Source organism: Zootoca vivipara, chromosome Z1, assembly GCF_965207765.1.
Source record: "Zootoca vivipara chromosome Z1, rZooViv2.hap1.1, whole genome shotgun sequence".
Classification (NCBI taxonomy): Eukaryota; Metazoa; Chordata; class Lepidosauria; order Squamata; family Lacertidae; genus Zootoca; species Zootoca vivipara.
The window spans coordinates 52,803,194-52,814,284 of NC_142583.1; the positions used below are offsets into that span (position 1 = coordinate 52,803,194).

Below are 11,091 nucleotides of genomic sequence, written 5' to 3' on the forward strand. Positions count from 1 at the left end.
AGTGCCCCTGTGATCTGGAGTGAAGTGAGTGGCAGGCAGGGAGGGAGGGAGACTTTTTGGTGGTGGTGACCTGCCTGTGGAATGGCCTCTGGGGGAAATCTCGCTTGCTCATGCTGCTATCGTTATTGTGATGCCATATGAAAAACCCCTCCCCAGGTTTCTTCATCTTTGCAATCTTTAACTCTCTTAAGCCACTTGAATCTCTCTTTGATTGGAGGTTTGTTTTATTATCATTCTGTTGTGTTTACTATTGTATTTTTATTTTCCTTTTAAGCTGCCCTGGGCAACGTATGGTAGACCAGTCAATAGCTGGAAACCAGTCTGCCTGCTGCTATAGTCTTTTCCTCAAGATGGCCAATTCCTGACCCAAAGAGAGCTCTTTTGGCTTTTAATAGCTGCTGAGAAATGACATTAGCACCTGACCAAATATCCCCTGGCCACGTGACTATTAAATTCACAAGAGCACCTTTCGACGCTGTTGCTACCAGTTATGAGTGTCTTTCCTTCCAACATGAGACAATTGATTTGAGTAACTCAATACTGTTGCAATGAGTCTAGCACCCAACTCATCATTACATTTACTTATAAGTGAAGTTCATTGCGACCCTATAAAATTGTCTGCAATTTTGCTAGGCGAAAGGACAGCGTGGAGCTATCCGCACGTGGCAAACTGTGTCGTAAATACTTACTGCATGACTATCATTGTGGGTTTCTGTGTTCTAATCTAACTTGAATGTGCACAGCTGCCACTTAATCTTACAAACAGATCCCGCAAATACACAACACATATAAATACATTAATATCCATACACATTTATACATAACACAGCACTACGAATATTAAGGGATGCAGTGCCTACTCTATAATAACTGTCTCTTGTTATTAAGATACAACTAAAGAATAAATGCTATTTCATATATAAATATATACACATACACACACTCTCTCTCTCCTTTAAAAGTTGATGGCAGTAGAACAGCAGCTCAGGTCTATCCTGAGTTATTTTCGATTTATGAAGCTGAACCAGTCCCACAGCAAAATGGAGAAACACCCACAAGTCTATTAATGCAATTGCTGTGTGTACTGAAGTCTCCTTTTGATGAATCCTAGCAACAGTTGGTTCTTCTTCATGGAGGATATTCATAGCCTTAATTCAGAATTTAGGAGGCCTTTATCACATATGCAAACGTGAGCTGGATAACTGTTAATGAAAATCCCCACATTGGCTTGAGCTTACTTTGTCCTTTATGGAAAGTTCTTTTTTTCTTCTTTTTTTTAGATGTAGGTTCACTGGGATTTCATAAAGGCAAGGGAGAACCAATTGTCAGTCCGCCACCTCTCTTGGCTGAAAGCCATGGGCAATGGAAGTATGTTCTCTTTACAAGTTTGTCTATTGCCACTAATGGTCTTGAGAACACAGGCCTTTCCTCAAGCTCACATCATCCAATCCAATTTCCCCAGTTCTTCCTTTTCCTTTCTCGCCTTTGAAAATAACCTGGGGGAGAAAAATATTTATTTATTTATTAAATTTATATACCGCCCTATACCCGGGAGTCTCACAGAATAAAATCAAGATACAAAATCACAAAATGCATAATGAAAAAATAAAAACAACAACCCAATAGCCCCCACTATTGTGAACTGTAACATAGAAAGTTTATTGTATGAACCAAACTGTAGCACAGCTATCATCCCAGTGTAGGAAAATGTGTGTATCGGTGAAAGACAAGAGGTTGTTTTACCATGAACACATAGGTTAGATTGCATCACCTGTATTTTCACAGCAAAATGAACTCAAGTCATACCTTATATGTGATATTGATGAGCCTAAGAAAAAATATGCAAAGAGAAATATGATTTATATAGCATATTCTTAGAAGCTGCCTCCGGTAGAGATAGGTCAGCACCACTTTGATAATCAGAAAAGGCCCCCCCGATCATGCCACATCCTGCAGAAATACATCACATGATCACATGGAGAAGGGCCTTCTTGGTGGTGTCATACATTTTTAGAGTGGGCTTTCCTCAAATGTCAAAGCCAGTATGCCTATGAATACCAGCTGCTCAGAATCCTAAGTGCAGAAAATGTTGTTGTACTTGTAGCAGGGCTGCCATATGTCTGGGACATATATGGGTATCGCATGTTGGAAATAGCATCCGGGCAGAATTCCCCAAAATTGGTTAAAAACCCATGGAAAATCCAGTCATGTTGGAAGTGTTGGGTTATTTGGCAAAATTCCATAAAAATAGCTCCAAAACTTATTTTTATTTTTTGGGAGATTTTGCATAGAAAGCTCAACAAAAAAGTCAACAATTTTGCCTCCCCTCAGAAGAAGAAGAAGAAGAAGAAGCTCAACAACCAGCTTGTATGCCAACCCTGGGCATCAGGTTAGCTACTCAAAGAAGAAAATGTTGGATTAGATTACCTATGGCCTGATCAACAGTGTCAACAGTGTTTGCATTTCACCAATTCACCAAGGATTATTTTAAGGCCAGTTTTGCTGCTTTGTGGATGTTGCAGTTTGTGTGTGCATGCATCTATACCAGGCGCCCCCAAACTGCGGCCCTCCAGATGTTTTAGCCTACAACTCCCATGATCCCTAGCTAAGAGGACCAGTGGTCAGGGATGATGGGAATTGTAGTCCAAAACATTGGAGGGTCGAAGTTTGGGGATGCTTGATCTATACACACACAAACTTGATTTGTTTTATCATGTCACGAACCACCCTGCTGGTGTAACTGAAGGTGGTATATAAATCAATCAAAAAAATAATAAGGGTAAAATCTAACCATGACTTCTGATCATCTGTCTTCTCAATGCATCTGGCTTAAACACTCTAAAGACACTGATACAATCCCTGCTCTTACAGAAACCATGAGAACTGCCACCATCTTCATAGCTCATGCAACCTGAGTTTGATCTTAAATATGACAATGCCTCTTGTTTAATGGCAACAGCGAAGGGAGACATTCTATTTCAGGGAGATCTCTACTTCCTGCCAACATGGATTTCTCCCAACTGCAAGGAAGCTGATGACTGCTTTTGAAGTACAACAGGAATGCTGTCATCTATGGTAATTAGGAGAGACTGGAGAACACATGGGCCACAGGCAGCCATGTGCTGTTGTTATAATCTAATATTATTTTAGCTCGGCATGATCACAAGGATGAAAGTAACGAAAGGATCTGAAACACCCCAAAACTAAAAGAGAACCCCAAATTATTTATAAGCACAGGCACACCAACAAACCACTTTTTATTGCAGCATGAATGTGTGATATGGTTGAGTTCTCCGTCCTCTGCCTTTCTTCCCCTCTTGCATTCCTGGCTATGGAGGAGACATTGTGGTTTGTTAAGCCACAGTTTCCTGTGACCAAACTGGGAATGCCAATTATTCTATGTCTATGAAGGAAAGCTTAATTTTTAACTTTTTATATTATTATTATTAACCATACCCAGGAATCTCAGGGATTCAAACCCAGTAGCCACATTTTACAGCATAATAGTTTAACCCACGTGGAGTTTAGTAAAGAAGAATGTCACCCCCCAGGAACTCCCTTTGTCGTGCACCTGAGAAGGATACTCACACTCTTGATGCCAGATCCTTGCAGACTTATTTGTGTTTGCCTCCAGCCATGACCGCCATTCCTTCCCCAAACCGCTGGTCCGTGAGCCCCTGCCTTTCTCACAAAGACTTGAAGTAAACCAGAATGGATCCCAGACACTTTATGCCTGAAGGACAGACACAGATCCCCAAAGTGACCTAAATGGCCAAGAGGAAGGACCAAGCGTGCAACTAGCCCCGATTTTCCTTTGGGTTCAGAGACAGATAAATACTGTCGTCCTATAATAAGAGAGAGAGAAAGAAAGAAAGAAAATGTTTGACTCAAAATGCTCATAGTCATCAAGCTTAAACTAAAGGACAAGTTGGACACCTCAGGCTTTGGGGCCAAATGTGGACACCTAGGCATCTCTAGCTGGTGCTCTGAAAAGGTCACAACCCCTCGCTGGAAATGCTTTGCACTCTGAGTGTTTTAGCCTGGCAGGAAGGTTGTACTCTGATAATGCCAGCATAATGTAACCAGCAAAAAAGGTAGTGTAAGTCCAATTCCTTCTGAATGGAGTTTGGAATTGGAGTAACTTACCCTAGTGTGAGGGACGCAGGTGGCGCTGTGGGTTAAACCACAGAGCCTAGGGCTTGCCAATCAGAAGGTTGGCGGTTCGAATCCCCGCGACGGGGTGAGCTCCCGTTGCTAGGTCCCTGCTCCTGCCAACCTAGCAGTTCGAAAGCACATCAAAGTGCAAGTAGATAAATAGGAAGTGGGAAGGTAAATGGCGTTTCCGTGCACTGCTCTGGTTCACCAGAAGTGGCTTAGTCATGCTGGCCACATGACCTGGAAGCTGTACGCCGGCTCCCTAGGCCAGTAAAGCGAGATGAGCGCCGCAACCCCAGAGTCGTCTGAAACTGGACCTAATGGTCAGGGGTCCCTTTACCTTTACCCTAGTGTGACACATGTCAACAGAACTTATGCCGGCTTTCTAGAAGTCTTTTGTTCTCTTGCGGTGCAAATAAAGAGCAGCAGCAACAGAACAGTGTTAATAACCTAAGACTTTGTTCATACATCAGTTGCTTGGATGTATGGCCTGAACTTACTGTCTGAAACTCATCCTGGGAGATTCACTTAGTAAATGTGCATATGATTACAGCCTTAGAGTCCCATCCATTATTATTATTATTTTTTTAAAAAACATGTCCATATTTGTAAAAATTGCCACAAACCCAGTAAACATGGAATAAGACTCCAGTACTCCCTAGTGTCCATCCCCTTGCTGCCAAGCATGTGGGATTCATTTGAAGTCATTCATGCACCTCTTCCTCTCTGGGATATTATCTGTTCAAAAGTCATCAGCTGCTAAATGAAAACCAGAAGACTGGCACCATTCAGAAGAGCCAAAATATAAAAGCATGTAGTATCAATCATTTATTTCAGGGGCCTTTCATGTAAGAAGTCAAAACTCTGCTGAATGAGTCTTCGTGCCACATAAACATTAACGTGGATTTCTTTATTTTGATCTCATTTTATTAAGTGTTTCAAAAGTTGGGGGGGTGGAGTTCATAACAGGATACGAAGTGTTTATATGAAAGTGGTAATAGAAAAAACAATCAAACCTACAAAACAATTGCCCTGATCCAGCAAGATAGATTCATGCATGTAAGCAAGTCTCATACATACACATGCAGAGTTTCGGTTCAGATGCATATCTCAAAGAACACCCTATTTTGAAACATGATACTCTTTTAAGCATTATTGAACTGGCTAGAGACACCAGTTATTGTGAATGTCTAGCTGCTTGTAGCAACAAATAGATAAGAGACCCACATTTCTGGGCTTAAATATCCTGAGTATCTTAGGAGAAATGCACACTAAAATTGTGGTGAATTGTCATAAGGAAATTCCATGAAATGTGGTAAAGTAAACTTGGGTAAACCACTGAGCCTAGAGCTTGCTGATCAGAAGGTTGGCGGTTCGAATCCCTGTGACGGGGTGAGCTCCCGTTGCTTGGTCCCAGCTCCTGCCAACCTAGCAGTTTGAAAGCACATCAAAATGCAAGTAGATAAATAGGAACCGCTACAGCGGGAAGGTAAACGGCGTTTCCGTGTGCTGCTCTGGTTTGCCAGAAGCGGCTTTGTCATGCTGGCCACATGACCTGGAAGCTATACGCCGGCTCCCTCGGCCAATAATGCGAGATGAGCGCGCAACCCCAGAGTCGGTCACGACTGGACCTAATGGTCTGGGGTCCCTTTACCTTTAGCTTTAAACTTAAGACTAGGAAAAAATGAGAAACTGAGAGAAAAAGAAATTGACACCTGTCAATTCCTACTAAAGAATCCACACACACACACCCCAAAAAACCCTGGAATCAGCCCTACACATTACCTCCCCTCCACAAAATCTTTAAGTCTGGAATAGAGAATTACCTAACGACACAACTGGGTGACTGTTCAGATCGCTTGTTTCTTGCCCCTCAACCTTTGGTGATACAATTGGCTTGAAATAAATCCAAGGAAATCAAGCAATACCTGAGGCATCTTTCACAGGCTCCCAGTGCAAATCATCGTCTTTCTCCTTCATCCACCCACACAGACCACCATCAAAGTTACAGCTGTGAACCAGAACACCTGCAGATCAAAGGTCAAAGGTCAAAAAAAGAGCACAAGGTCTTGATTGTTGGAGCTGGTGACGTTTTTAGCCTAAAGCCGGTTGGTTAGAATTTATAGCCAATGTTCATGGGGGGAAAGTGATCAAATCAGATCTGCAAAGAGAAAGTTGGGCCTGTGGATTTTATTAAGGCTGCACTGTGTGTGTGGTTTTTGTTTTTTGTAAAAAAAAAAACCTGTTCCTAGTGCACCTTTAATGCTAGTAAATGTGACCCATATTTTTATGGCAAGCACAAATACTAACTATGTGTTTCCCAACAGTTGTGTTTGCTGCGGGGAAAATACAGCACACACTTAGTAGCATCAACTGCAGCCAACTACAGTAGATTCATTCTATACTACAAGCAGTTGGAGAATGCTGGTAAAATCTTTTATCTATTTTATTTCATCCCCCCCCCCTCCATGGAATCCAAGGTGATATGCACATGGTTCCCAGGTGGCCCAGGCACCGACCAGCCCTGCTTAGATTCAGCAAAGAGGTATCTTCAAACCCTTAGACCTTAAGGGGCTCCTTAGTCCATTTTCATAGGTGGCACCCCAAAAGTGTCATGATGACCCCTGTATCTGGCAGTGATCTGGACGCAAGAGCTGGGGACTGCAGGGGCACCAGATGAGGAGGCAGGTCACGATCAGGGCTCAGAGCTTCAAGTCAACGGATCTGTAGGGTGATGTGTCTCAGCGCAAGATTGTAGGCCAGTTGACTCAAGGATCACATTGCAAATGAAAGGAGTAAAAATGTTGCACGCCCACACCATAAGCCAACAAGAAACACAATTAAAAGAAGATGTGAGAATTGTGGTGGCCACCTGGATCATCGTTGGCTTCTTCGTCATCGGCACTAATCCCTCTTTCAATTTCAAATGTTTCAAAGAGATTATTGCTCACTCCAGGCTGGCGTGGAACTGGGGGAAGGGGGAAAAAAGGAAGCTATTTAGAAGGAATGAATGCAGTAGATAAGGAAGTAGGCCACTGAGTAATTCCAACTTTAACATTAAATAAATAAGGAGGGAATGCTTTGTCCTCCCGGAAAATTCAATCTATTTAATCGCGTTTCATACGTGGATTTATAGCCCCCACTCAACAACTTATACAGTAACATTTATCTGGTTTCTGTCAAAGGTAAGTTGAAAAAGCTCAACAATGTTTTGAACTTAGCAGACTGTGCCCCATAGAAAACTTTTACTGTCTCCTTCTCCTCCTCTCCTATCCCTGACATAGCAATTGTTATTATGGCGCCATTTCGAAACACAGAGATGCTGCCACTGCAATGCAAACTTTTTAGAGCAGTAGGATCTTAGAAAAAGTAATCAATTTTGTCATGAGCCTTTTGCAGACAAGACCCACTTTCAAATCCAGTAGGTACACATGATTACCAGGTGTGCAGAAATCATTTGAAATGCCTGCATTCTGCTGGCTTGTGTCCAACTGGTTGTGTGCAGGATCTAATCGCAAGGATCATAGGAAGCTGCCCTGTACCGAGTCACACCACTTGACAGATCAGTATTGTCTCAATCAGAGCAAACATAATGTGCTTTAAAATATCCATCATTTCAAAGTAGAATCTCACGAGTTGTAGATTTTGAAGGGATCCCAAGGATCATCTAGTCCAACCCCCTGCAATGCAGGAATCTCAACATGCGGTCCCTCAGCCACTTTGAAACCATCCCAGACCTTGCTTATCTTTGCAAATGTGCTAGCAGTTTTATTGCCCCACTGGATGCAACCTTAACTGGTTAAAACCTTTTACTATGGAGAAGAAATGCGGTCAAATGCCTTTTTGTGTACAGTATGTGAATTCTAACTGAAGGAATGTTGCAAAGGATACTACTTGAGATATGGCTTTCATACAATATACTCCGCACATGAGCCTTGTTGTCCTGTATCTTGAGTGGATATAACAGGGGAAAGAACCAATAAAGTTATTTCTTGCACATCTTCAAAGAAATGAGTTATGTACCAGAAGATTTACTGTGACCGCTGTACAGTGGTATCTCGGGTTACAAATACCTCAGGTTACAAACACTTCAGGTTACAGACTCCGCTAATCCAGAAGTAGTACCTCAGGTTAAGAACTTTACCTCAGGATGAGAATGGAAATTGTGTGGTGGCAGCGGCATGGCAGCTGCGGGAGGCCCCATTAGCTAAAGTGGTACCTCAGGTTAAGAACAGTTTCAAGTTAAGAACAGACCCCCGGAACGAATTAAGTTCATAACCAGAGATACCACTGTATAATCATAGATATCTAGCCATATTGTTTTAATTTTTTTAAACTATTCTATATGACATCTGAATGCCTAGTGGCCATTTTATCCCCTTATTATCTCTGCACAGCATGTTTGGCTTTCAAAATACGGTTGACAAATAAACAATACAACCATTGTATTTATACAAGTTAGCCTTCATTTAATAAAAGCTTTCATTGCTCTTCATTTTTTTTTAGCTCTTTCCCCCCTTAAACACATTTTTGTTAAAACTGAAGGCAGAACTAATTTGTTTGAACACACAACTCTAACTTTGCAACAAATAAGGATGGATGGGGAATCCTGTGACAGATCTCCCAATATATGCACAATTCATATAAATTAAAAGTAGATGACAAAAATCCTAATCAGAAACTGTTTAAATTTCCCATTTATTTCAACGTATTATGTTCATTAAATGTAATTTTGATGTTTTCTGCATTCTTTGGCAGAAGGGTGGAGTTGTGGTGGAAATGCTTGGCTTGCTAGGGCAGCATATTAATTCCAAAAAAATTAACAAAAAGTAAATAAAGATCTCTAGAAAACAGGAGTGCCAAGGGGAGGGAGTGGGAACAGAATATTTTAAATGGCTAATTAAAACCAATTTTTCACTCTGCCTTTTAATCTTGAACGCTTTTATCTATTTGCCAGTGGCTGAATTTGGTTGGGAAAGAGTTGTATTGTGGTAAGCCATGATGAAGGGTCTTGGTTTCAAGTTGATTCAACGGGGCAAAAAGAAGCTTACTCAATGCTGTGAGAAAACCTGAGCACTAAATATCAGCCATGGTATTAAAGATATTGTTAAATTAGTACTTTCTTGAGAGAGAGGATGCAGAAAAGGAAACACAACCACCCTATGGGCTAATAGAAAACTCATTCTCGACTGCTGATCCTTGTGTACTCAAAACTGCCATCTGCACACAAGGAGGAGATATCAGCAGGCCTCGGGAGAATGGCAATACTGAAAATCTTTAAGACAACACAAGAGCTTAGTGAGTGGGCTTACTGGGCATGGAATGCTCATTGAATTTAGCATTCAAAGTGCTGATTTTGACCCCTAAAGCCTTAAATGGCTCGGGACCGCAGTACCTCAAGGACTGCCTCTCCCCATACGAATTGATCTGGTTCCTGAAATCATCATCTGAGGCCCTTCTTCATGTGCCCCCTCCACAAGAGGTCCAATGAGAACAGGCCTTTTCTGCAGTGGCTCCCTGTCTGTGGAATGCTCTCCCCAGGGAGGCTTGCCTGCCACCTTCACTACATATCTTTAGGCACCAGGCAAAAACATTCCTCTGTAGCCAGGCATTTGGCTGATTAAACAAACCATAGCCTTTTAAATGTGTTTGTGGGAGGTGGGTGTTATTGGTTGCTGTTGTTGTTAAGATATTATTTTGTATTTTCATTTTGTATTTTTATACTGTAAACCACCCTGGGATCTTCAGAAATAATAATAATAATAATATATTTATTTATTATTATTATTATTATTATTATTATTATTATTATTATTATACAGGTAGGTAGCCGTGTTGGTCTGACGCAGTCAAAACAAAATAAAAAAATCCTTCCACTAGCGCCTTAGAGACCAACTAAGTTTGTCATAGGTATGAGCTTTCGTGTGCATGCACACTTCTTCAGATACACCAGACCCTTATGTATAGTCAGAGGGTGGGGAGGGGTACTTCTCAGAAGGGTGGTGGGAAAGGGTGATTGGCTGACAGGAGTGGTAAACCTGTTGACGACTGTGACTATACATAAGGGTCTGGTGACTTCTGTTTCAGTGTATCTGAAGAAGTGTGCATGCACACGAAAGCTCATACCAATGACAAACTTAGTTGGTCTCTAAAGTGCTACTGGAAGGATTTTTTAAATAATAATCATAATAATAGTTGGCCAAGGACACATCTCAAATAAAACTCCCCAAACTGGTCCAGACTGAAGGTATGAAACTGAAGATGTAAAGAGGACAGAATCTAAAATCCTTCTTACAGAGATTATCACCAAAGGAGCTATTTTAACTAACACAGAGTATTGAGTAACAAATTGTCTAGGCAAATGGGTTTTGAATACAGAAGGAAAGATTCCCATAACATACCCTGCACAAATTTTCTTTCTAAACTGAGAGGGCAGCTGTTTATTGTAGCTTTGGATAAAGTTAATTATGGTGCTAGTTTTGAGCGTATGTTGCATCTTCCTATTATTTAACGGTTATGATTTTCTTTAAAAAGATTTTTGCGCTGCTAACAGGGTCCTCAAGGCAGTTCGTAGCAAAACACAATTATAGTATGAACATTAAACAAAAAAGAAAATCATAAAACCCGCCGTTAGTCATCACCAATTAAAATAGCAAAAAAGACAAAAACTTTTTTAAAATAAAAATAAAAAGAGTTGCCCAATTAAGCAGCTCAAAAATACCTGCAGAAAAAAGTAGATGCCTTTCATTGCCCTTCTGCTCAGGACAGTTTCTGTGGGTTGGCTTTTTTGCTATTAGCCAACATGCTTTTATCCTGGACTGTCATCGACAGTCAGGGACAGGAAGATCCTTGGCAATTGATGCGTCTTTATACAGTGTGTCTTTTAATTTCAAGCCACTTTGGGTGATAACCTTGTCAGAAAAGAAATCAGGGAGT

General features: G+C 41.2%; 1 protein-coding gene across 6 annotated transcripts in view; it reads right to left on the reverse strand.

Moving 5' to 3' along the window:
• Nucleotides 1-271: 271 nt before the first annotated feature.
• NPNT (nephronectin) overlaps nucleotides 272-11,091 on the reverse strand; it is a 68,577-nt gene continuing 57,757 nt past the window's right edge. For all 6 annotated transcript variants that reach the window (XM_035111823.3, XM_035111821.3, XM_035111820.3 and 3 more), the window contains 4 exons: nucleotides 7,028-7,123; nucleotides 6,084-6,182; nucleotides 3,589-3,845; nucleotides 272-1,496 (listed from right to left, as the gene is read on the reverse strand). In XM_035111823.3, the coding sequence (XP_034967714.3) occupies nucleotides 1,401-1,496; nucleotides 3,589-3,845; nucleotides 6,084-6,182; nucleotides 7,028-7,123 (548 nt within the window). In that variant the 3' untranslated portion in view covers nucleotides 272-1,400. The remainder of the gene's footprint in view (nucleotides 1,497-3,588; nucleotides 3,846-6,083; nucleotides 6,183-7,027; nucleotides 7,124-11,091) is intronic.